At 37.9% G+C, this 25797-nt stretch overlaps 4 protein-coding genes and 1 non-coding gene across 6 annotated transcripts; 3 read left to right on the forward strand and 2 right to left on the reverse strand.

The window, feature by feature from the left end:
- Nucleotides 1-3028: 3028 nt before the first annotated feature.
- Nucleotides 3029-6674, forward strand: LOC121801348 (DAR GTPase 3, chloroplastic-like). Its single transcript, XM_042200820.1, has 9 exons — nucleotides 3029-3237; nucleotides 3619-3762; nucleotides 3879-3995; nucleotides 4308-4451; nucleotides 4539-4625; nucleotides 5283-5398; nucleotides 5676-5857; nucleotides 6090-6147; nucleotides 6328-6674. Exons 1-9 carry the CDS (start codon nucleotides 3097-3099, stop codon nucleotides 6449-6451), a joined length of 1113 nt encoding a protein of 370 aa, XP_042056754.1. The 5' UTR covers nucleotides 3029-3096; the 3' UTR covers nucleotides 6452-6674.
- A 701-nt stretch (nucleotides 6675-7375) lies between these two features.
- On the forward strand, nucleotides 7376-9302 carry LOC121798600 (chaperone protein DnaJ-like). Its single transcript, XM_042197677.1, has 5 exons — nucleotides 7376-7625; nucleotides 7724-7801; nucleotides 7885-7960; nucleotides 8749-8822; nucleotides 8905-9302. Exons 1-5 carry the CDS (start codon nucleotides 7527-7529, stop codon nucleotides 8974-8976), a joined length of 399 nt encoding a protein of 132 aa, XP_042053611.1. The 5' UTR covers nucleotides 7376-7526; the 3' UTR covers nucleotides 8977-9302.
- Nucleotides 9303-9379: 77 nt separating this feature from the next.
- Nucleotides 9380-11497, reverse strand: LOC121798599 (cyclin-P3-1-like). Of its 2 annotated transcripts, none has more exons than XM_042197675.1 (3): nucleotides 11193-11497; nucleotides 9987-10438; nucleotides 9380-9896 (listed from the first exon to the last, which is right to left on the reverse strand). In XM_042197675.1, the coding sequence occupies exons 2-3, from the start codon at nucleotides 10385-10387 to the stop codon at nucleotides 9638-9640; spliced, it is 660 nt and encodes a 219-aa protein (XP_042053609.1). In that variant the 5' UTR covers nucleotides 10388-10438; nucleotides 11193-11497; the 3' UTR covers nucleotides 9380-9637. The 2 variants fall into 2 exon arrangements, with proteins under 2 accessions (XP_042053609.1, XP_042053610.1); XM_042197676.1 differs by having other exon boundaries at nucleotides 11136-11497.
- A 2987-nt stretch (nucleotides 11498-14484) lies between these two features.
- Nucleotides 14485-14556, forward strand: TRNAH-GUG. The gene has a single exon. It is a non-coding gene; the product is annotated as a tRNA-His (tRNA).
- Nucleotides 14557-14648: 92 nt separating this feature from the next.
- Nucleotides 14649-16969, reverse strand: LOC121798512. Its single transcript, XM_042197558.1, has 5 exons — nucleotides 16828-16969; nucleotides 15760-16134; nucleotides 15600-15677; nucleotides 15442-15513; nucleotides 14649-15079 (listed from the first exon to the last, which is right to left on the reverse strand). Exons 1-5 carry the CDS (start codon nucleotides 16882-16884, stop codon nucleotides 14870-14872), a joined length of 792 nt encoding a protein of 263 aa, XP_042053492.1. The 5' UTR covers nucleotides 16885-16969; the 3' UTR covers nucleotides 14649-14869.
- Nucleotides 16970-25797: the final 8828 nt, after the last annotated feature.

The raw sequence follows: 25797 nt of genomic DNA on the forward strand, positions 1-25797 counted from the left end.
AGGAATACGGGTACTCTGCGATCTGGTATGCATTTTTTGGGTTGAAAAAACGGTCAAAAATTCGCTTTATCACAAATTTGGTTCTCTGTTTCCCACAGACGGCGCCAGTGATGATTCCGCGAATTATTGATGATGATAAATGCTCGTAAAAATAAATTACGACACAGAGAATTTTACGTGGTTCGATTTACTGAGGTAAATCTACGTCCACGGGGAGAAATGGGGGCAGGTTTGTATTGCTTGATCTGCGAATTACAGCTTACAACACAGACTTGCTATATGATTATTTCTCTAGAGAGATTCTACCCCTTTTCTACCAGATCTAAGTTCTATTTATACATTGAACTAAGATCGTGGCTTACATCATCACTCTAGGTCGTGGAGGTCGTGTAGGTCATGGCCTAAGATCGTGGCCTGAGTTGACGCCACGTGGTAGTGGGTGTGTTGGAAGTCGTGGAAATCCTGCATGGGTCCACTAACTCCTTGTTCGGTCGAATACTGAGACCGAACTGCTTTGGTTGCCGATCTGAGAGTAGAGCTTGATGCCGACCTGAGAGCAGAGCTTGATTGGTTGGCTTTTACCGAGCTGTAGGCTGAGGCCGAACTCTTTGGTAATGCCGAACTCCTCCGAACTCTTTGGTAATGCCGAACTCATACTCTTCCTTGGGCTTGTTTAGTTCGTACCCCATCACTTGCCGCAAAAGCCCAGGCCTAGGCCGTTCCGCCTGATGATTGTGTGCATGCAGAGGAAGGCCGGTTTGCGGCCGTGGGCGACGGCGAGGAATATAGGTTGTTGTCATTTATACTATTTAGTATAATGTTAATATTGTCCTTTATTTCTAAATTAACTTAATTGGAAGTTATAAATATAAATAATAAGAAATGTGAAGTAGATGAATTACTATAGAGAGCTAAAAACACTAGTGTGTAATGAATAATATAGAGCTAAAAACACTAATGCTCGTGCAACTTATGCTCAAATGTGGGAGCCTTTATCACATTCTATACAAAGCGTTTACTATTTGGTTTTAATAGAAAATACTTTCTTCCTCTTATAAAAATAGATATTTTAGGATAAGTAATGCATGGTTGGTCAAATAGGAAAAAGATTTAAAAAAAAGTGATTAGAGTATTATTAGAAAAGAATAGAATGCATCTCATTAAAAAGAAAAAAAAAATGTCTACAATAAAAATGGGTACAACTCTAATAAGACAGACTAAAATGGAATGAATGTTTATTTCATGAGACGTATGGTGTATAAAAATGAGTATGAGATAAATATTATTGTAGTGTATACAAAAATAAAGAATGGGCCTTAGAGTATGCTCAATGGGTAGCGCCACTCATTTGTATGTGTACTCCCGGCTAATGTGTCATCTCTGAATTACCCGCTATTACTTTTTATAATGAAATAGAATTTCGATTTTCCTTTTTAATACTCCATTTGCCTGTTCTATTTGAATTATGTCCTTTTTTTGGGCTACTATACGGTTCATTTCTTTTTTTAAGCAAAAAACAAATCTTCTCTTCTACTTAATTCTTTTCTTCATTCCTGGTTTATTTTTTCTCTTTATTTAATACAATTTCATTAAATCTCGTGTCCAATAGAAATATCTCTACTACATAGGAACACAAGAAGTCTTATTTTCTGTTCAAAGTTGATATCTACTCCCTCTGTCCACCATTTAAAGAGCCCTTTTGCCATTTTGATTTGTCCACGATTTATAGAACCATTTACTTTATTCCACTTTGATTTGTCCACGATTTATAGAACCATTTACTTTATTCCACTTTTAGTATTCAAACTCCACATTCCACCAACTTTTTATACTCATAATCCAATATAAAACTAATACTTTAAATGGGTCTCACATTCCACTCACATTCACCTTTTACTTTTTTTTTTTCATAAAGTCAAACAATTTCTTAAAATTTGTGCCAAGTCAAAACGGCTCTTTAAATCGTGGACGGATACTCATGTAAATATTCCATTTCTTTCCACTCCATTCAAACATCATTACATCAAGATCATTTTCTACTTCAAATTATTAAAATTTCTTCTTTTTTTCCAAATTAGTGAATATAATCCCGGAAAACCGTGAATCACGCGTAAGCCAAGCCTCCTAGCTCAACTGGTTGAGAAGGGAGGCAAGGATACCGCGTCATCCTAGAGGTAGCGTGTTCGACCCCTAGGAGGCGCATCTTGGGGATTAATTTCCCTGGGGCCTAGTGGATTCACTGTCGTGACTCCAGAGCTTCGGGAGGTGATTAAGCATGTACCCGTGCCTGGACCCAGGAGCTGGAGGAGGTGAAAAATCTTGGACCCGTTCCTACGGGGCTGGTGGACCCATTGGGTCCCACCTTGACAACGAAGCGCGTCTTGATAAGACGCTTCACCTCCGACCGTTAGGCCGGGGGTCCGAGTCACTTCGGGGGTAGGTCGGGGTACCACCGTCGATCCTCCTTTAAATATATAAAAAAAAAACCGTGAATCACGCGTAATGAATGAAATGGGTCAAAATATGTTTAAACTAAAGTTGATAATGAATAGTAATACCACTTTAACTCTATTTATGACCTTTATGTTTAAAAAGAGAGGGATAATACCAAAAACAAACCAGAATTTGCTCTATTTTGTGTTCAATACTCAATAGGACTAAAGACCTCAATTTTCTTGAATCTTTGTTGCCGTGAGAATTTCGACGTAGGAGAAAAAGAGAAGGTAATCAACTTTAGTTTGGATTCTTTAGTTAATTTTAAAGAAAATAATTCAGAAATACTTTTAACTTAGAAATAGATATTTACCCAAATTTCTTAATCTGAAAAAGGAAAAAAGATGGTCATATTTTTCTCATTGGTGTTGTTGAGCTAGCCCGAATCAGTATGGGCCTTATCTACATAATTGATGGCGGCCCTAATTTTGACACCTTTTAGGAGTTGAGTTGGCCCAGCTAGTCTTGGACGAGCAAAATCGTCGAGATTTCATGTGCGATTCTATTAAGACATTAAGCTGAACGCGTTTCTTCCCCACACCACAATCAAAGATATGAACAACAATGACTGCCTAAAAATTATCCTTTAGCAGATAATCATTGATGGCCGCTCAGCTCTCCGGCGTCTGGCTTAACAGCTCCGCCGCCTCGCTCACCGGAGAGTTACTCCACCGCCGGTTTAGCCGTTCTCCGTTAGCGGTGGTCTCCGCCGTTCATCCTTCTACTTCTTCGCCCACAATCCAGGCACGACACATTGCTCAGCCTTGTTAACCTATTTTTCTCTTCTGTTCATTTCTGATTTTCATTGCGTATGTAGTGATTTGGCCAGCGTTTTGATTTTATTGAATAAAAGCGTGTAGCTACGATATGCTAAGTATGTTAAATTACTAAATTGTTCAAATATGTAAATACATTCAATTTATTCATTTTTTTCTCATTGTTTTGTTGTCCGAACTGGAGGTTTTAGTGATTTTAAGTATTTTCTCCCTCAACTGTCATATGAACTAATAGTACTACTTAGCAATTTTCTCCCTCAAATGTTAATATTGTCCTTTAAAATATTATATGGATCTATTTTGTTGAAATATATAGTAGTATATCACTTATAGCCAAAGATGCCTGCAGATTGTTAGTGGAAGAAATTTGGGGTGGAATGGAATGGACAGCTCAAAGCTCAGTAGCACTTTGGATGTTGATTCTGAAGAATTTGACTGGGCGGAATTAGAACGAGACCTTTATCACTGGACAAAAGTGTTACGTCCAGTTCAGGTAGGAATAAGGTGTGGTCTTAACAACCAATCTTTGGCAACTATGCTTGATTCCCGTGGCATCTACTGAGGCTGAAATTTATTTTTTTGTGTTCGAAATACTGTTGGAAATCATAGTGGTATCCTGGTCACATTGCAAAAACAGAAAAGGAACTCAAGGGCCAGCTGAAATTGATGGATGTTGTGATAGAAGTTCGAGATGCTAGGATTCCAGTTTCCACCAGCCATCCGCAGGTTAAGATCTTCGTGATTTATTGTGTCCTGGAATCCAGGTTACTTCATATATTTTATGCTGATTCTTAGTTTGGTCTCTTAGTTTATGAAGAAATACATTCTAATCTTACAGAAACTTGAGAATCTAAGGTCATAAAATATTGCGAACGTAATGAAGCTCTGTCCGGCTGCTCGAAATTATAAAATTACATCACCTTACAGCCTTAATATTATTATTAATGCCAACCATCTCAAGGCTGATTTTCGAGCCTTGCTGTATCTTTCCTGTGTTTCTATGCTAGGTATTCATTTTTGTTAGACTTTGGTGAATAGATGGATTCATGGTTGGGGAATAGGAAGAGGATTGTTGTTTTGAATCGAGAAGACATGATTTCTAAAGCCGACCGAGATGCTTGGGCTAGTTACTATGCAAGGCAGGGGACAAAAGTTGTCTTCTCAAATGGACAGTTCGGATCGGTATTATTGAATTATCCACCTAAATAGCTGACCTATACCACTGCAACAACTCATTTTTAATGCTTACTCTTAATTTGGGAACATCAGGGTACCTTGAAGCTGACTAGGTTAGCAAAGGAATTAGCAGTTGGAGTTAACATCAAGCGCAAATCCAGAGGACTGCTTCCTCGTCCTGTGAGTTGTTTATAATTATTCTATTCTCTGTTGCTATCATTCTGTTAAAATTTTTGGTCATTCTTGTAGCAAATGTACAAGCTATCATTACTAGATTTGTATTGTTGACAAATTTGTCTTGAGTTGAGTTTACATTGGCCCTGTGTTTAAGTCAATTATATAACTGTAAATGCGTATGAGCTATGAACTCGGTGAGATTGGTCACTGAAATTGATGCCTATTAGTTGTAATATCTCTGGCCATGATTGAACATAATTTGCTCTCATTAGTGGGTATTCAATAGTAATGCTCCTTTCATCTCATAATAACTACCATCCTTAACATTTGAAATTTACAATCTTTCTATTTTTGATGAGTGAATAAGGATATATGAATACGACTAATTTTTTATAATTACTTTTCCAAGTACATTAGGTACATTTTTTCTGAATTGTTACTATGCATGAAAAGGAACACAGACTATATTTTTGGGGCAAAGGGAATACATCCCTTTTCACCTATATCTTTAACCAGTATGTTAGATCAGATGTGATCTAGTATTTAATTCAGTTACAAGAAGACATAAGTAAACAAGGTTCTAACTCTTAAATTTTATAGCATCTGTTACGCATGTATTATTAATTACTATCATCCGAGGTTCATGCATTTCTTTTACAGGTTCGAGCTGGAATAGTGGGCTATCCAAATGTTGGTAAATCGTCTCTGATAAACCGGTTGCTCAAGCGTCGGATGTGTCCTGCAGCCCCAAGACCAGGTGTTACAAGAGAACTCAAGTATGTTCTATCCTTGTGGTGTTATCTATATAAACTAGACTTTGGAAAGATACAAAAGAGTATATGTGCTTTTGTGAGGGTTTCAGAATCCTGACTGGCTATGATGAAATTCCAGGATCAGGCTCCATTTGCTGCTCCATAATATAGAAAATAGGGTAGCTATCATCACACTTATCACAATTCAAAGTACAAATAGTTTCAAATTAATAGAACACACATGATGCCAGTCTTTTCCTCCTATGTAACATAGATTCTAATATTAATTTTGGTATAAAAGGTGGGTTCGGTTTGGAAACGATTTGGAATTGCTGGATTCTCCTGGCATAATCCCAATGAGGATCGACGATCAGTCAGCTGCGGTTAAACTTGCCATATGTGATGACATTGGAGAGAGGTCTTATGATGTTTCTGAAGTCGCAGCCATCCTTGTACAGACTTTGTCTCGGCTGCCTGAAGTGGGTATGTCGTGCATAATTATTTCTCATAAACACTGACACACTAAGATTCTAATCAAGTGATTAGGAAAAAAGTTCAAGATTTCTTATTGTAGTTTTCTAGATGAAAGAGACGTTTTCACATCACTCTTCATCAAATATGACCTGTTAAGTCGAAGATTTTTTTGATCAGACATAATTGGATAAAAAAAAGAGAGAAGTATCTGCTGTTTGCTCATCTTATTCGTTTGAAACAGGAAACGAAGCTCTTCAAGACCGATATAAGGTGGAGACAGAAGGTCGGGCTGGTAGAATGTAAGTTGCTTTACATGATAGTATGCAAGTGTTTATGACATTCTGTGCTATTGGACGCTTCTTTGCCATTTCCGCAGAAAACATGCAATAATTCAGAGCATTTGCCATAGTTTCTGTCAGAAGTAGTTGTTGATTGCTGCAATTCCGTATTTTCATGGATTTCGTATGACTTGATTGCAGTTTTGTTCAGAAGCTTGCTCTTCGACTGTTCAATGGGGATACTAACCAAGCATCATTCCGCATCTTGTCTGATTTCCGGAAAGGAAAATTTGGTTGGGTAGCTCTGGAGAGGCCTCCAAGGTAGATGATCATGTTTAAAAGTAATCTTGAAGCATGATCTTCAAAAATTTCCAGGCTTGGACTCACTTTTGTTCTGTATGTTGAAGTTTCTAGTATATATAACAATAGTCTACGCTTAAATCGAGTAGTGTATTTTATTTTTTGGATTTTGTATTCGGCTAATATACCACATCCTTATTTTAATATTCTATCATCTATGTATATCAACCATATCCGTTTCTGGGTTAGCCAGTTGGCACGGAATTCGATTATTCGATATTTAGGTTTTATTTGAAACGAAGTATGGAATCTAATTGAAACTGCACTTGACTCGATTATCTGAATCAAAATAAATATCAACTGTTAATGTCATCCTTAAAGCAGCAATATAAACGAATTTTTAGATTTTTAAATTTGAACTCTATTTCTGAATATTAATTCATACAAGTTTAAAATCTCTTAATTAAAATCTTTTAAAATATAAAAAATCAGTTAAATAAGAACATTATAAAACTACTAATAAAATTGATTTATGTATATTGATCTGATTTAATTTAAAATTTAGCGATATTATTTACATACTCCATATAACTTATCCAGGGGAGCGTTATTCTCTTATTCATCACTTAGATCCTTTATTCTTCTTAATATGGACCGTTAGATCTCATTCATCAACGGTCCAGATGATCTGCATTATTACACTATAATGGTGCATTATTAGTCAGGGTGCATTATTCAACTGAAAATCTGCATTATTAAATGACATGTGGCATCAATCTAACCGTCGGATGACAAAATCATGAGGCTGAGATTAAAAAAAATAAAAGATACAAAAAGGAAATGAATACACCATATATATCTTTATTTAAAATTTAAATAGTACTCCAATATCTATCAACTCTTTATGTTAAACGTAAAGTAATTTTAATCAACCCAAAATCATCTAGTTCTTACTAGAAAAGCGCATTCAGTATTCTCACTCAATCTCTCTCTCTCTCTCTTATTTTATCCGTTTCTTTTCCGGCTTGTTTTCGGCTGTAAAAAAACGCGCAGCCGCAGATAGAGCTAAAATAACTCAATTTCTACTGCTTCGAGGAAAAATGATGTGGGACGAGTGGTACGATTTTAATCACAAGGAAGAACCTGAAGATAATTCTCACTTCAATTTCGATTTCTGCTCCCTTGTATCGAAACCAAAGGTTTATGTTTCCCCCTTCTACCTCCGTATTGGTAAATATAGATTTTTGCAAGAAATGTTTTGTAAACGATTTTTTGTTTTCGCAATCCCGCCTTGCAGGACTATTACAAGATTTTGGAAGTGGATTATGATGCTTCCGACGAAGCTATTCGATCCAACTACATCCGTCTTGCCTTGGTACCTCACTTTCTACATTCTTCTTATTTCGGTAATTTAAGTGTATTTTATTTTATTAACTTTTTTACTTTTTTATTTCCTAGAGATGGCATCCTGATAAAAAGAAGAGTGAGGAGACTGCCACTTCAAAATTTCAAGAAATCAGTGAAGCTTATCAAGGTAATTGCAAATAGTATGAGTTTTTTATTTTAAAGAAATTTAGTTATACTGTCATAATTATTATTATTATTTGGAAATTTGGGATTCTGATTTTGGTAGTATCTATCTCGATCTCAAGCTTTTATATTTGGGTTGGCGAGAACTTTATAATATGCAAATTGTAGTTGGCTTTAGTCTTTGTTGGAATGCAGAAAAACTAGGGTTCATGCTTCAGAGCTTATTTAGATACTACTATATTGTTGAAATTCAAAATTGATTTATCTCTCAGTTTATACAAACCAAACACTTGACTTAATATTGAGCCGAAACAAACTCTGAGAGTTGAATGGCGATATTAGGAAAATGTCAATGCACAGAAGCTCCTCATTATATAGATTCCAACTCTTTTTGGATAAGAAAATAATAGTACTAGTTATTTCAAGAACTGTTGAAGAAGAATAACTGGTGTTGGTAATAGTTGGAAATGGCTCCAATAGGAGAATCTTTCACCAATTTATAGATTGTGGTCTGATATTTTCACTAATCACCCGTAGTCATTCTCTTGATGGCTTCTAGTCTAGTGAGATAGAGTTTTCTAAGCAACTGAATTCTGTGTACATGTGGTAATGAGTGAGCGCATCGTTCCTTTCTGTGTAGAGAGTGTTTTAAGTCTGAATGTTTACTCCCGTTGCTAAAGGAGTTATAAGATGGGATATATATATAAGCTAAAACCTGACTTGATTTTCATTATTAAAAGCTACCTGTATGTTTTGAAATCTCACATCTTTTTTGTTAACCTTGTTGAACAGTGTTGAGTGATCCTGTAAAACGACATGAATTTGACAACATGGGCATGCTCTATACGCTTGACAGCAACATAGCGGTGACCTCTCAGCTTCCATTCGTTATAGTAAATCCTCAAGAATTTTATGATGCTCATTCATTACTAATTTTGGGGAATGCAGGATTATCTTAATCGCTACAAGGGCCTCATTCTCACGTGCAACGGCCTTGGTATGAAATGCTCGATGTGGTGATTTTACATCTGTCCTCCCCAGTGGATAGACTCGGGAATCCTCTTGAATGCAGCAGGCTTTTTTTCCATAACTGGAAGCTTGATGTTGGATCAGAACGCAGTTTTATGCAATTTTAACAAGCCATGGCGTGGCGTAGAGTAGAGTAGAAACCTCAAATAGGCATCATGTGATATGTTTTCTGATGAATAAGTTATGGAATTTTTGTTAGTGCTTAGTGTAGTTAGTACAGGACGTGTGCCTTTTGCCATATCTATCTCTAGATGAAATGACCAACAATGGTTACGGCCTTCGATTGTTGTTAATTGTTATCTTCAACCTCGATCATATTGGCCGCTGTCTGGTGATATTTGGAAGTAGGACTTCTTTATCTTAACCTTGAGGTATTCACATGTGCAAAATCGAAAACACCTATCAAACGACATTATCAATTAAAGAATCGTAGTTCCAGTTTTACTTTCAAGACTGAAGAATACAATATATGGGACCACCAAACAACATGGAAAAAAGGAAGGAAGCCCAGAAAAACCTATGTGCCAACAAAAACTATTATCAAGCCCTCATTTTTATCCGATAGGGCATCTGTTGCAGTAGGTTGCAATTTAACAGGTGGAATGAACCCCGTGTCCTCGATGCTGAATGTGCATCAGCATGTACAAGTTTCTCATCGAGAGACTGAACCAGAACAGAGGGCACCATCATCATTGCTGCTTGTGCAGCTGTCTTCCGTTCCACATATGGGGATGGGGCGTTCAATGAGTCCACGTGAGTCTTCCTGTTTCAGGATCGAGCAATATTTCTTAAACGTCTGCACGCTAACGTGAAGCTGGAAATCCACTCCAAAGAGAAACTTCATCTCCAGCTTGTTCAATTCTCTAGTGGTGACGCCTCCCACTCTAGCATAATATGCATTGTTGAAGAATCTGTGGAAGTCATTTACATTTACTTTACGTAATGATTTAGCTTAAAAGGTGGAACAGTTCCTCAAGCTTGAGTGAGTGCAATGAACTTACGCATCATCAATGAACTTTGCTGCCACCATTACACTGGTGATAAGAAGGCGGTGGATGTTGAGGGAATTCAGGCATAAGTTTGTCCGTTGTATGAATCTGTCCAAGTATATATGTGCAATAACGAAGCAGGAAGGACTGCAGTTGGAATACCTAAAAATGCGATCAATGTATTGCTGAATGCTGAGAGAAGGCGCTCTCGTACCATGGAAAACAGTTATGACATCTTTGGCTTCTGATGTCACGAGCATCTTCTCATTTTCGTCGACAGTTTTATCCAGAATAACTGAAAGAAGTGAAAGGATCCGGGGCTTTCCCAGGTAGTCCTTGATGGGGTCCTTGAGCCCTAGAGTCACATAATCAAGCGGGCAGAAGATTGTTGGTTCAAACGACAGAGCTCCCATCCTCAGTTATAGCAATGCTCGGTTTTAAATGTCAAAGATTTGCAAGCAATGCTGCAAGAGGTGATAGACTAACATCAAGCACTAAACAACTTACATCAGTCCCTTCACAAATTACAAGGACACAACACAAGGATTTCTTCTAGCAAATAAAGAACACTATCCAAGAAGTGATACAGTAGCAACAAATCGAACAAGGAAAAGGTCGAGCTGCTTGAACTTCGAAGTCAAGCAGAAATTCTATCAATCTCCAGTTCAAGTGAATCAAAATGGAATTTCAAGACAGGAAGAATGCGAGATCTTACATGCGGATTCTTATTAATCAAAAGATAGGTCAAACTTATGTTTTTTTAGTAATGAAGAAAATTCTGCATATGCACAGATTTAGTCTCAAATTCTACTTTCCATGTAAGTGTACAGCTTGAGACAAATAAATTTCTGCAATTAAACCGAAATACTACTAGATTTTACTATGCATGGACTAAGCATTACTAAACCTTATTTCTATCTAATTTTGCAAGAATCCCAAAATCCCATTAGTAGATCCAGCTCAGAAACACAATATTTGCAAAGAGCGACAACGCGAGATTCAAAAAAAAACCAACACAAAATTGCAGTCTTTTTTTAATTTCTAACCTTTCCATATACATTATAGTAACTCACAAAATCACAAGCTCAGTGGTGTGCATACTAAATCTAACTGTCCAACGCTTGAGTCGAAAATTAAATCACAACAAATCAGGAACCTTACCCCCAAATGAAAAAGAAGAATGTGAGTTGTATCCTAATGAAAAAGAAGGAATGTTACCCCCAAATGCTTGTGGTCTGAATTGCGTCATCAGAGCTACTTCTCACTAACATCAGATGCAGCAGTTACTTATCCAACAGAAAAAGGGAGATTCATTCGATGAAGAAGCAAGAAATATGCTTTATCCACCTCTAATTTTGGCAATCTTTCATGTCACTCCACATGAAATAAAGCCCCCAACTTCCCTCTTCTTCAGTTTCTCTCACTAAATCCCCCCAATTGATAGGGAAGATGGATTCCTCTCTATTTCACACTCAGTGCGTGTGTTTGTGCGGGAGAGGACAGAGGAGAGAGAAGAAGCCTGGTGGGATTCATTATGGATTGTCGGTAGAAATATTATCTGCTTGCGGTGCGGCGTGGGACCCGCAATTTATAATTTCCTTTTTTTTAGTTTTCTTCCCGTTTTCTTTTCAATTTAGGGCTTCTTTTGCTACACATTTTAACCTATTTTGAAGTCAGAGCATCCGCGGCGGCGGGCGTCCCGTCCACCATTAGGCGTAAACCTAGAGGACGCGGATGTCGCTTGCGGACACCGAAGTTTCGCGGCTTTCCTATGATGTCATCATGACGTCCGTCATTGCGGTGCCACGACGGACGTCCCGATTTTAAATTTTAAAAAAAACTTTATATATATGGCTCGTTGAACTACATTTCATTCGCATCACTTGTTTTAACGAGTTTCTCTCTCTACTTTCATTTCTTTTGAAGATAAATGGAGCACCACGATAGTAATTCCCCCGCCACGAGCGAATCACAAACGCCGACTTTTCCCGTTAGAGTTGGGGGAAATGCCGTCGGAAGTGCACCGATTTCCGGGATGATGCCCGGAATGGCGCTGATGATGCCCCAACCCCAAATGGCGGGGATGATGCCCACGTACTACAATATGTACCCCATTGGTGTGCAGGGATGGGTGGGATAATGCCCCAAATGCCCAGGATGAGTGCCGCGATGACGGGGGATGATGCCCCAAATGCTCGGGATGATGCAGGGCATACCTGCCGCTGCAGGGGGGAGAGCAGGCAGGGGGTCCCCCAATCAACTGGGGACAATGTCTATCGCCCCTACATGGATTTATTGTCTAGTGATTCCCCCTAGAGTACTCCTCTGGAGACTCAGTTCACGGGCATTGAGACTTTCTCTTTTGAGGAGTTGGGGCTATCTCCGGTCAGGGAATCTCCCACTGAGATGCCACTGGTGGCAGGGAGGACGGGGAAGCAAGGGAGAGGGAAGGGTAAGGGCAAGGGCACTACCTCATCCTCGCATGTGGGGAACGAGGGTGGGGCGGGGCCGAGGAGGAGGGGGAGGAAGCCGGCGGGAGAAAGAGGACCATCTGGAGCATAGGGGAGTGCGTCGTGCAGGCGAAGGCCTGGATCAGTGTAGTCGAGGATCCCTACGTCGGGGCTAACCAGCATATCGACAGAATGTGGTGGCGCATTAGCCAAAGCTACCTCCAATTCAAATCGCCAGGTGGGAAGCCTCACGATGGAGAGTAATGCCGAAAACAGTGGGAGCGGCTGAGGAGGCAGCTCAGCCGATTTGCCGACATCTACCAAAACAACCTCCGCACGGCAACCAGCGGCATGTCCACCGATGATGTGAAGCTTCTGTATCACCAGCAGTTCTCCGACAGTGAATTGGGTTTCGGGGAATTCAAATATTGGGAGGTCTATCTTGTGGTGCAGAGTTCCGCCAAGTTTAGTTCGGGTGTTGAAGATCAACGCCTCCGAGGAGTACAGCAGAAGTGTCGGTTCCCATGAACTCCCTAACGCCGAGGCAGAGTTCCCGACCCCTCAATCGTCTTCACGCCGCCGTCGCCCAGTTGGGCAAAGACCGCAATGTGGATGGCTAGGGGAAACGCCAGCGGGTCCCCCCGAGGTCCAATCTGCAGCTCCTTCCCAAATCGATCCCGAGCTCCCCTCACTCGCCCGCATACAGCAGTATGAGACCCTGATACAAACCATGGAGAAATGGTATGCAGCGACTGACTCCTTATACAAGTTGATGCTGAAGGATGCCATCGACAGTATGCGGCGCGATTTGGGGATGCCATCCCTGCCCGTGAGTGACGCCGGGACCGGCCACGGGCACAACGGGACTGGCTGCGGGGACGAAGATGAGTGAGACGGGGGACGCATTTGTCGAAGCTTGAGGTTGTTTTTTTAACTATGTATTTTTTTTTAATAATTATGTATGTTTTTTGTTTTAAATAAAGTGGTTGCATTTTCTCTGTATTCGTGTCGAAATTTTAATTCTGTAAATTGTTTAATTCCGTAAATTGTTTAATTTGGTGAATTTGTGAATTTTTATTATTGTGGATGTCCGTCGGGATGTCATTGGGGATGCCCGCCATTGTGCAGTGGAATGTCCTTATGATGTGGCAGGAGGTGTTTTTGAGAAGTTCGTCGGGATGTCCGCCGGGACATCCGTCCCACTGTGGATGCTCTTAGGCATTTATATTTGCGGCGAATTTTTATTTATTTTGGATTAAAAAAAACTGAAGTTAAGAATATTAGGAGTACTACTTTGTCATGTTGAAGTTGAAGCCATTAACAAAAGTAAGACTACTAGCTTACCCTAGTTAGTAAACATTGAGGTCAAACGCTAAATGGACTAATTAAAATAAGATTTGTGTGTGTAACTCATCAACCCTCTCTAAAGAGGGACAGCTATGAGCTAACTAAAACACAAATCAATAAATAAATAACATTGTCACTTTCTTTAATAGTTCTGACAATCTTATAGGGAAATTTATTATTTTTATACCATCATAGAATAATTTTCAGGTTTCTTCTTCTTCTTTCAATATGACAATAAATCATGTTGAGGTGGCAATGCCTTGGTAGTAAAATGGCAATACAATTAAACACTTAAATAAATAATTAGGTCTGTTAAATACGCGGCAGCTGCCACTTTACGGTAGTTTATCAGGGAAACTGCAATAAATAATTGAGTAACAACAGACTGTCCATGAAAATGTGTCTGACTGCATAAATTTAGGGATAATTACTGTTATATAAGCATTGATTTTTTTGGTTGAATATTACGAATTCAAATCTTCATTTTCGAAAGTGAGTCCATAATAGATAGTCTTCATAGTGCAATATAAAATTCTAAAAGACAATATATAAAATTCATAGCTGGAATTTCATCGTGCAAAGTAACCCATACAATACAATGAAAGTAAATGAAAATTTATTGAATTGGACTTGAGATTTTATCATACAAATTATGATACGTACACCACTAGAAAATAGTAGTAAAATATAAATAAAGAAACGCTAGATATAAAGTGGCTGTAGTTTAGTGGTAAGAATTCCACGTTGTGGCCGTGGAGACCTGGGCTCGAATCCCAGCAGCAACACTTCAATTTTTTTAATTAATTACTAGTACAACTTTATCTGACATTTTTATATTATTTAATGGTGCCAATGGAATTTTGCTAAGGGACTGTGATTTAATTTAATGCCAACTAAAATCATCATTTTCTGATTTTCTGTTTAGTGTGGATAGAAAGGCATGAACAACAAGAAGCCTTAAGGAAACAGTGCAAAATACCAGTAGTAGTACAAGTTTTCATCGTCACTCTTCTCTTCTACTAGACACAAAATAAGCCCAATAAAGGTAGAATCCACCACCACAATGAGATGTCCTAGTTACGACGACTAACAGCAGCATCAACACCTCGCCCGTTTCTGGCCAATTTGCTTACGAACACTGGGAGATGGCAGGCCACTCTTTTGAACTGCTTCAGGCGGAGGAGACGGGCTACTCTTTTGATCTACTTTAGGTGATAAGCTTGCAGTGGCAACGCCTGCAGCTTTTGCCAGTTCGGAGACTAGCACAAACTCCTTCTGACCTCCCACAACAACCTTCATCTCCTCATACTGTCAAAATGTCCAGTGTAAGGAAAAAGACACAGTCACAACTCACAAGCTATTTCAAACTAAAACAATTCAAATCCTAACAGACATAGTGCACCAACAGATATGAAAACGTACACAAATCCAAATCCAATTTGTACATAATATGATAATAATACTCCTACATGAACTAAATAGCCTCCTCCATTAAACACATGTATATTATTTGTAGCAAAGATGGCAGACACAATCCAAGGGTGTTAGGCAGTTAAGCTAAAAAAATCATGATCTTGTTTTCGTTTCACATTTTCAATAAATATGAGATATTATCAAACGTAATATATCTTGCAAACACAAAAATAAAGTAGAGTATAGTTTGAGATTACTGCTGCAATTTTTCCACGGGCGAATTCCAGCTTCTTGACCAGCTTAAGTTGTTCATCTATCAAAGTCTCAATCTGCAACAAAAGAAAATTCAGCCTTCCACATAAGTAATATACGATCATCATTGATCAAACGACAAAAACCCATAAGCCGTCATTGCCTGCTTTTGTGAACTGATGTACAAGCTTTTGTAGCTGATATCAGGAGAAGGGACCGCCGTTGCATCTCGTTTACAAACCTGCCAACAAGTATAACCAACAACCAGATTCATTAATAAAGGAAATTCATGGAGATTGGTAGCTCAAACAAACTTATGCAACCTTAAACTTCAAATAATCAACAGCTTCAACAAGATAGTCGATTTTCTCTGCCAGGCTTCTTCCGTGCGCATCTGGAGGATTGCTACCTGGCTGAACCTCTTGTTCCTGTTCCTGTTCCTCTTCAACAAGCATATTGCCAACTGACTGAACCTCAGGTTCTTGTTCCTTTTCCTCTTCAACAAGATCAACCTGCTCCGGAACATGTTTCAACTCAGGGCTATTATTAGATGGGGTCAAACTCCTAATACGAGGTGATCGTCTCGCAACCACAGTCCCGGCCCTTGAATTCTTCCCCACATTCATAGCCTCCTTAGCTTGCGGATGCAGTTTGTCCACACCGGCTTGCATTTCTGAACTAGCATTGGAGGCTTTATCCTACCACACAATTATAATACATTCAACTTCTACTTTGAGAACTTTCAAATGTTTCATCTCTCTCATACACACACACACATGCATTTACAACATATCATGTTTGCAACATAACTAATACAAACTTTTGCTTTCTTGTGCCTACTTGGCTGAATATTTCTTGTTTTCTTGATGAATGATTTTGCATCGCCAACGAGATAAGAATGGTGACATAGAAATAACAAACAATGAAAACATCAAACAAATGCGGAACAAGAACCCCAAGATTTTGGATCATATTCCTTTTAGGGTTGTCCCATTAAACTTGGGTCATTTCATTTGTTGTTAAAATACAACACACTTCATCACTCTTACTTCATTCTCTGTCTTAGTTTAGTTACTCCTACTTAATTACTACTATCTCTTAATTCGCTCTTTCTTCTACATTATTCTCACTCTACTTAACTCATAAAATATTAGTATGCTCCAACACTAATGGGATGGAGGGAGTACTACAACGCTTATCCTCTAACAATCAAGTCATTTTCGGTCATCAATTAAACACCAAACATGGGCAGAATTTCATCAAGCCTCAAACCAACAAACATAAAAAAAACTAACCAAGTAATAACCATGATGCATGAAGCATAAACAGAGAATAAAATAGTAAGTTATGATGTTTAAAAAGAAAAAGGGGGAAAAAGAGAAGTGTCAAACCTGTTTAGCAGCATCATCAGGTAACTGGAAAGAGACCGTCTTTTTCTTTCTACCCATTCTCCTTCACTTAGAAACGCAACACTAGGGCAGAATGAAAAGCAACCCCTCGTGTATGGTGGAGGTCTGTGTTTTATGTACTCAATAAACGAATAATGGCGAAGCGTAGGGAGTACTGAAGAGTGTTTTCAATCGTGGCCGTCCATTTGGGTCCCACAATGCGATTTGGCTCGAACCAGATTTTGGAAAGTTACACAATGATTATTGGATTCCAATCAAATCTAATCAAATTTAAATCGACTTTTATTTCTGATTTTGTTAATTTTTTATATCAAAATAATATATTTGTTCCTTATTAGTTTACAGAGAATATTAATTTTTTAGGCTAATGTGAAATATCATGCGTTTAGGATTTTATTTGGAAAAATAATTTGATTGCTTAATTTAATATTAATAGTATTTTTAATGTATTGATTTAAATAATTAGAATTTCGATTCTATAATTATAATTTCTCAGTTTCTCTAGATATTCTTTTTTATATTTTAATAACCTTCGAAATAAATATTGATATGTGTTATTTTTACGTAAATACATGAACTTTATATTTTTTTATTTTTCTTTTAAACTTTTAAAACTTGAATACAAAAACATAAGTTTTTATTTTTCTCCTAGATCTGAAATTAATATATATGTGAGAATCAAAATTACATCAACATGTTAATATTAATTAAGAAAATACTAAATTTGAGTTTCACATTATCTCCAACTAATCAACAACATCATCTTCTTCCTCTTCCTCATCGAGTTGACTTGCCTTTCCCACTCTACCGGCACCTACAAACGATCATGCTAGCTCATATCCCTTCTGCAACACCTCCATCCCTCTCAAGTTTACTGACCATAAAAATGATTCCTCTATAATAATAACAATATTAATTTTTATAATGGTATAAATAATAAAAATATACTACTAGTTATTAAATATCTAAATACATCATAATCTTAAGAGTGATGCTAAATGGCCATAATGTGGTCAGCCATAAACATAAAATATTAATAAAAATTTATGTATTTAATGCTATTTTACTTGAAATTGGTTCATCTTAAAATTATCAAATTTTAAAGACTAATTTACCCCATTCCCATTGCATAGAATAGAATGACAATTTTAAGTCTTTGACCGCAATACTATTGTATAACTACGTAAAACTAATTTTCTAGTGTCCAATTTTTTGGCCTAACCATCAACTTCTATCTCTGCGAACTACATCAAATTATCAAATTACTAATGTGACTTTATGGACTATGAGTTTAGCACAAACAAATAACTTATTTTAATAACTTATCATTGAAAATACAAAACAAATAATATTAAAAAGAAAATGAGAAAGAAATAATCTTCTTCCTCTGCGTCACTGCTTATGTTTTCAATCGGTTGAGCCGCCATCGTGAGAGCAAGGCGGAAGAGCCCAAAGTCGACCAACCGCCGCCCCTTGCTGATAATACTAATGGAGAGAAGAAGCCTGAATCGGGGCCGAAGAAGCCGGAGGAGAAGCCAACAATCGCCTTACAGAGGGCCGACATCGAATCCGGGTTTGCTTATAGTCACGGCGGAGGAGGGCCGGTGCCGCCGCAGTATGGCGGAGGAAGGGGTCCGGCGCCACCGCCTCAATACGGCGGGAATAGTCCGGCGAACTTTTTGACATTATTACTCTCTTCGAGTGCCGGCTTCCCCCCCAATTTCCTGACGATGTGATGATGTGGCGAATTTTTGATGGGAATAAATGCAAGTAATAAACGATCACAACACGGAAAATTACGTGGTTCGATTTACTGAGGTAAATCTACGTCCACGGGAAGAAGAGAGGGCAAATTTGTATTGCTTGGTCTCGCTTACAGATTACAATACTGATTTGCTATAAGATTCAGGATCTAGAGAGCTTAACCCTGGTCTATCTGATCTAAGTTCTATTTATACATTCGAACTAAGATCGTGGTTTGCAGCCCTGGTAGGGAAGTTGATAACTGCTTAATACCACTAAATAGATCGTGGGTGTAATGGAGGTCGTGGAGATCCTGCATGGGTCCACTATCTCCTTGTTCGGTCGAATACTGAGACCGAACTGCTGAACTTTGCCGATCAGCTTTTGCCGATCTGAGAGTTGAGCTCGATTGGTCGGCTTTTACCGAGCTATAGGCTGTGACCGAACTCTTTGGTTGTGCCGAACTGATACTCTTCCTTGGATTACTATCTCCTTGTTCGGTCGAATACTGAGACCGAACTGCTGAACTTTGCCGAGCTATAGGCTGTGACCGAACTCTTTGGTTGTGCCGAACTGATACTCTTCCTTGGGTTTTGGGCTGATGGGCCGTCACTGCTATTGGGCTCGCAATTATTGTTTAGTTGTTTAGTTCGTATCCCATCACTACCCCCCCGAAAAGCGAAGTGAATCACTTCGGCATTTTGGATAAGTGTCAGGGGACGTGCTCTGCACGTGTCTGCATTAAATGTGACAGCAAATCCGGCCAGAGAATCCAGAAAAAGTGGGATTTGAAACGGTGCGACGAATTTGAAAAATATTTCCTTTCTTCATCATTGGAGCACTTTTGCGATTATTTCTTCTGCACTCTCTCTCTTTTTCGTAAAATTTTCTTCCGCTTCTTCAAGAATTTCTTCAGAGACTTTCGACCATCAAAGAGTAAGAATCATGTCTTCTTCTTCTGAAACTGTTTCTGAATCAGGTAGTGGTAGGAAGGGGGGTAAGGGATCTTCTGGCCGGAAAAAGTCCGGGGAGAAGACGGTAGAATATTTTCACAGCATTTTGAGTAAGGATACTGTGATATCCTTACACAGAAAATACTTTCTTCCTGGGGGGTTAGTGGTGATTCCCGACGACACTCATAGGGCTAACTCGCCGCCGGAGGGTTATGCCACCGTTTACGAAGCCTGCTTAGAATGCGGGCTTCGTTTCCCTCTTCCCCCTGCCTTTGTAGAGCTTCTTGATTTTTTTCAACTTCCTTTAGGTCAGGTGACTCCAAATTCTTGGAGGCACTTATCGGCCTTTGCTGCCGAGCTGCGTAGACTAGAAAAGGATCTGTCTCTGAGGGCAATCCTTAATTTCTTTCAGTTTAAGAGAAAGGGATCCTGGTTTTACTTGATCCCTTTACAGCCCTTCAGAGCATTCTGTAAAACCAAATGGCCGAAGTGGCAAAATCGTTTCTTTTTTTACAATAGGACAGCGGCTCCGGACTTTTCCTGGAGAGGGCCGAAGTCCGTAATTCCTCATCCTCGGGTAGAACCGTTGGACGAGCTCGAGGGCGAGCTCAATAAGATTCCCATGATTAGGAAACAGTATTCGGAATCTGAGCTCGTCAAGGGTGACTTCGTGTTCGATTCCTCGTCTTCGGACGAAGAGACTGAGGGTGAGGATTTCTTTTTTATGCTTTACTGCTTTAGCGGCGAAAACTAACTTTGTTTTCTCGCTTTTTGGCAGTGAACATGCTAAGCAGGCTAGGTCGCAAATCCTCCGAATCCAAGGAGCCGGAGAAACAGAGAGCCACCAGCTCGGCGTCTGATGCCGAGAAGAATCCGAAGAGGCAGAAGACCTCTTCGAGTCAGTCTTCGGATCCAAAAAAGCCGGAATCGACTTCGGCAAAAGGGAAGGCGAAGACTCAGAAACCCCCAAAAGCGCCACAGAGAGACATTGTCCTGGGGGGTTGTGGATCCGGAGCGGTTGCGGCCACTTCGGAACATATCTCTGAGCCCTTTTTATGGCCAAAGGACTTTGTGGAGGTGAATTTCCTTCTTGATTTTCTGGTTTTGCTTCTTTCCTATATTTTTTGTGGCCCCTCTGTTGACTTTTTTCCTTTTTCCATTTTCAGAGGAACAATGTGACATCCCTAACCTGAAACATGCATCAATTTGCATATTTGTAATATTATTTGTATAATTATATTTTATATATAAGTGTGTGTATATAAAAGTATGCGTATGTGTGTTAGTTTAATTTATGGATGGTTATGTATAGTGATCTTCTATAATATTAATATAGATGACTTCTTCTTGTTTTATTAGTATACATATTTTATGTACACAGGGGTACGCCCAATTTAGGAAACATTTTTAACTTGATAAAACCTTAGCTGTCATATTTTTTATAATAAACATATATGTGATGATACGTGGGAGCTAATGAAGAAACCATGCATGTATTTGATTAGGTGGACAAATTTAGACCGATGACTAAGCTTTATAGGACCCTTTCATATTTGAGAAAGTATAATGAAGAAAATAAGGAAAAGAAGAGGAAGGAGACGAAGTGGAGACGGTATAGAATCTGGAAAATCATAAAAAAAAAATAATGACATGGACTGAGCTATGAAGTTAGGACCGAGGGTTGTGAATTAGGAGACAGAATAAGAGGTTCGGTTAGATTCTTGTCATAATCAGGTGTGTATAAATCACACTTTTAATTTTACATGTTTTATTTGCTTCTTTGCTAGGTGTTAAACAAAATGAATGATTTGATTATATGATGTGATCCAATATGATTATAAGTTATTTGATTTTGATGGTCGAATATGATATGAATATTTGATTGTTGAAATGGACACGTTTGTTTAGATATATTGGATAATTTGATGGAATATGATATGGATATGTTATTGGTGCAAATGATATGTTTATGATACCGATTATGTGAATCATTGGATTAAAGAGGATCTGTGACAGTTTTGCCCTGGATCTGAAATTACAGTGGATATATTGGGACCTTCGGGTCAGACATATTGGGACCTTCGGGTCAAATCATATTGGGACCTTCGGGTCAAACATATTGGGACCTTCGGGTCAATTACAGAGGGACCTATGAGTCCAAATACAGAGGGACCTATGAGTCCAAATCATAATGGGACCTACGGGTCAATCATAGAGGAATCCCGGGCAGATACCAGGCTTGACTGTTACAGAATAATAAACTGAATAGAGTGGCATATGCATATGAATATGAAATGGTTTGTTTTTAAATTATGTTATATATTATTTCTGATTATATGTATTGATAAAAGAATATGCTTGATGTTTGTATCATGTGAGATTAAAGGTGGAAATTTATATATACTGAGTTGTGGCTCATATAAACCACTAATATTTTTCAGGAATAAGATATCAGTGAAGTTTTGACTGACATGGGTCATAGGAACTCCACGTGTTATCAGGTTCCGCGGCTGACGCATATTGGCAACCTTCTCTTCCTCATCATTTCGCATGTAGATAAATGTATAGTATATAGAGTGGTGAGAGGGTTCCACTACTTTACAGGATATTTTGAAATATGTATCGGATAAGTGTTGGTTTGAACTTATATTATATGGGTGTTCTATGAATTAGACACGTGTATTGATTGCTTTTATGATAAGTGGTTTATTTATTAAAAGAGTATACGTCAGAGGGGTTGAGGTGTCACAGTTTAGGTGGTATCAGAGCGGGGATAGAATCCCGCTGGGACATAGTATTCATGTATATCATATGATACATTTATGTTATAAGTTTCATTTGCATTTGTATTGTCATGAACATATCTCACTGAGGAGAGAAGGGTCAGCCGCCCTGCATCATCAATTAATTATAGAAACATCTCATATACATACTGCATCATATGGTGATTTCCAGTAAATACATGGACCAATGATGAGTCAAAGAGGTTGAAACATTAAATAGCACCGAAAAGTGGAATTGTTGACTTTATGAGACTACTCATCCGACCGAGGCCGAGATACAGTTGAAAAGGTTAAAACATGTGTTCAATCAGATGAGTAGTATATCAGAGTAGCATTACACAGTATCTCTTCTTTGAAGCAATACTTACTATTGGTGAGAAACAGTCCCACAATCTATGATACAACCTCTGGTACTCAGTTCGGACGATTTTCCTAGAGAATTTAATGATAAATATATGCAAGAAGTGTATTGTGATATGGAGTAAAGAGAGATTCTGTCTTTAAACAGGAACTATGTTTGTTGTTGAATATGACCTGACATTGTTTCAGTATACATGGTTTATCTAGACTGCGCGGTGCGAGTTAACTCAGTTGAGCTGCTAGCGGATATTGATTCCCTTGTTCACACACAAATTTGATATTATCATGGGTATAGATTGGTTGTCACTTCATCGAACTAAGGCAGCTTGTCATGTTAAAGAAATGGTAATATAATCATCGAGACGAGATCGAGTGATATTTAATGGTATCGACCAATTGCAACTTGTCTTATATTAGCTACATCAGTTTTTCGATTTATTCAAAGTGGAGATTTTCCTGGATTAGCACCTAATCAAGAGACAAGATTCACTATTGAGTTACTACCAGGTACTGCATCTATTTCTATTCATCCTTATCAAATGTCTTGATTAGAGTTTCAAGAGTTAAATAAATAGTTACAAGAGTTGTCAGACAAGAGATAAGTATGACTCAATGTTTTACTTTGGAGAGCACCAATATTATTTTTGAAGAAGAAAGACGACACACTGCGACATTATATACACTATTGGAAGTCGAATCAAGTGACTATGAAGAATAAATATCTATTACCGAGAATAGAAGACTTATTTGATCAATTTCAAGGTACATGATATTATGTTATTTACAGTAATGCACTACAACATGGATTTGGTTTTCTATTTTGCTCTGGATTTCTATTAAAAAATGGAAAGTTTATTGCTTATGCTTCAAGGACAATCACGAGTACATGAAGCTTCTTATTCTTTTTCTGATCTGAATTTAGCAGTGTTGTTTTCCTTCGAAGATTTGGCTTCATTATTTGTATGGAGGACTTCGTCAAATTATGGTTGATCACGAGAGTTTGAAATATTTGAAGAGTGAGAAGGAGTTGAATATGAGACTAAGACATTGGATGGAGTTTCTTACAGAATATGATTGCACCATCGAATACTATCTTGAGCAATGTGAATGTTGTTACAAATACTTTGAGTTACGAGTCAAGCAGAGTGATTACACATATGCAAATAACATCATTATTAAAGTATTATTGTTGGTCGAAGAGGAAGAAGAAAGTCGTAGAGTTTGTTTCGAGGTGTTTGACGTGTCAACATGTTAAAGCAGATCATCATATGTCTCCAGGTTTGTTGAAGCCTTTAGCTATTATAGTCTTGAGATGAGAACGCAATTACGATATTTTGCTATAGGTTACTGAGAACACTAAAAGGGAAAAGATGTTGTTTAGATGATTGTAGACAGACTAACAACACATTTCTTATCTATACGTTGGATTTCTTCGCTATATCACTTAGCTGAAAAGTACGCGAGAGATGAAGTATATTTATATGGTATTCTAGTATCTTACATGTCTGACAGAAATCCGTAATTTACTATCTTCGCCTTGATAAAGTTTTTAGACAACTATGAGGACATGACTAAATTTTAGTAATGTTTTTCACCCTTAGAAAGATGGTAAGTCAGAGAGAACTATAAAGACGTTGGAAGAACTGTTCTGTGCTCGTGTTATTGAATTTCAGGGTTCAGGGGATGAGTATATTCTACTGATAAAGTTTGCGTATACTAACCAGTTCATTTATGACACTGTATGAAACATTGTATAGTAGAAAATGTAGAAGTTCTATATAGAGATTTTAGAAATGTCAGAGATTATTCGAGAAACTGTCCAAGATTGACATTATTAAAAGCAGATTGAAAGCGACATGGGATAGACAGGAGAGTTATAAAGGTAAGTTGAGTCCTCATTATATTGGTCCGTATGATATTGTTGAAAGAGTGGGACCATTGACATACAATTTAGCATTACCTTCAGAGTTAGAGCAGATTCATAATGTTTCTCACATCAGCATGCTTCGACGCTATCGATCTGATCCTTCACATATTTTGAAAGATACTGATATATAGATTTCTGAGAAATTGAGTTATATAAAAGAACCTGTTAATATAGTGGACCGTCAGATAAAGCAATTGCGACGAAAAGATATTCCGATGGTAAAAGTTATTTGGCAAAATCACGGAGTCGAAGAAGAAACTTGGGAAACAGAGGAAAAGATGAGAAAGAACTATCCACATTTGTTTACGGGTTAGCAATTTATTGTGCGCGTCAAATTAGAAATAAATGAATTTTGCGGACAAAATTCTTAAAGAGAGGAAGAGTTGTGACATCCCTAACCTGAAACATGCATCAATTTGCATATTTGTAATATTATTTGTATAATTATATTTTATATATAAGTGTGTGTATATAAAAGTATGCGTATGTGTGTTAGTTTAATTTATGGATGGTTATGTATAGTGATCTTCTATAATATTAATATAGATGACTTCTTCTTGTTTTATTAGTATACATATTTTATGTACACAGGGGTACGCCCAATTTAGGAAACATTTTTAACTTGATAAAACCTTAGCTGTCATATTTTTTATAATAAACATATATGTGATGATACGTGGGAGCTAATGAAGAAACCATGCATGTATTTGATTAGGTGGACAAATTTAGACCGATGACTAAGCTTTATAGGACCCTTTCATATTTGAGAAAGTATAATGAAGAAAATAAGGAAAAGAAGAGGAAGGAGACGAAGTGGAGACGGTATAGAATCTGGAAAATCATAAAAAAAAAATAATGACATGGACTGAGCTATGAAGTTAGGACCGAGGGTTGTGAATTAGGAGACAGAATAAGAGGTTCGGTTAGATTCTTGTCATAATCAGGTGTGTATAAATCACACTTTTAATTTTACATGTTTTATTTGCTTCTTTGCTAGGTGTTAAACAAAATGAATGATTTGATTATATGATGTGATCCAATATGATTATAAGTTATTTGATTTTGATGGTCGAATATGATATGAATATTTGATTGTTGAAATGGACACGTTTGTTTAGATATATTGGATAATTTGATGGAATATGATATGGATATGTTATTGGTGCAAATGATATGTTTATGATAC

Source organism: Salvia splendens, chromosome 4 (assembly GCF_004379255.2).
Source record: "Salvia splendens isolate huo1 chromosome 4, SspV2, whole genome shotgun sequence".
Taxonomy (NCBI): Eukaryota; Viridiplantae; Streptophyta; class Magnoliopsida; order Lamiales; family Lamiaceae; genus Salvia; species Salvia splendens.

Coding starts and splice junctions, on each gene's coding strand:
- LOC121801348 (XM_042200820.1), top strand. CDS start 3,097: ATGGCCGCTCAGCTCTCCGGCGTCTGGCTTAACAGCTCCGCCGCCTCG. Junction 4,452..4,538: donor CAAATGGACAGTTCGGATCG/GTATTATTGAAT, acceptor TGGGAACATCAG/GGTACCTTGAAGCTGACTAG. Junction 6,148..6,327: donor GAAGGTCGGGCTGGTAGAAT/GTAAGTTGCTTT, acceptor ACTTGATTGCAG/TTTTGTTCAGAAGCTTGCTC.
- LOC121798600 (XM_042197677.1), top strand. CDS start 7,527: ATGATGTGGGACGAGTGGTACGATTTTAATCACAAGGAAGAACCTGAA. Junction 7,802..7,884: donor ACTACATCCGTCTTGCCTTG/GTACCTCACTTT, acceptor TTTATTTCCTAG/AGATGGCATCCTGATAAAAA. Junction 7,961..8,748: donor AATCAGTGAAGCTTATCAAG/GTAATTGCAAAT, acceptor CTTGTTGAACAG/TGTTGAGTGATCCTGTAAAA.
- LOC121798599 (XM_042197675.1), bottom strand. CDS start 10,387: ATGGGAGCTCTGTCGTTTGAACCAACAATCTTCTGCCCGCTTGATTAT. Junction 9,897..9,986: donor GCAAAGTTCATTGATGATGC/GTAAGTTCATTG, acceptor TGACTTCCACAG/ATTCTTCAACAATGCATATT.
- LOC121798512 (XM_042197558.1), bottom strand. CDS start 16,884: ATGGGTAGAAAGAAAAAGACGGTCTCTTTCCAGTTACCTGATGATGCT. Junction 16,135..16,827: donor CTGATGATGCTGCTAAACAG/GTTTGACACTTC, acceptor ATTGTGTGGTAG/GATAAAGCCTCCAATGCTAG. Junction 15,678..15,759: donor TTGATTATTTGAAGTTTAAG/GTTGCATAAGTT, acceptor ACTTGTTGGCAG/GTTTGTAAACGAGATGCAAC.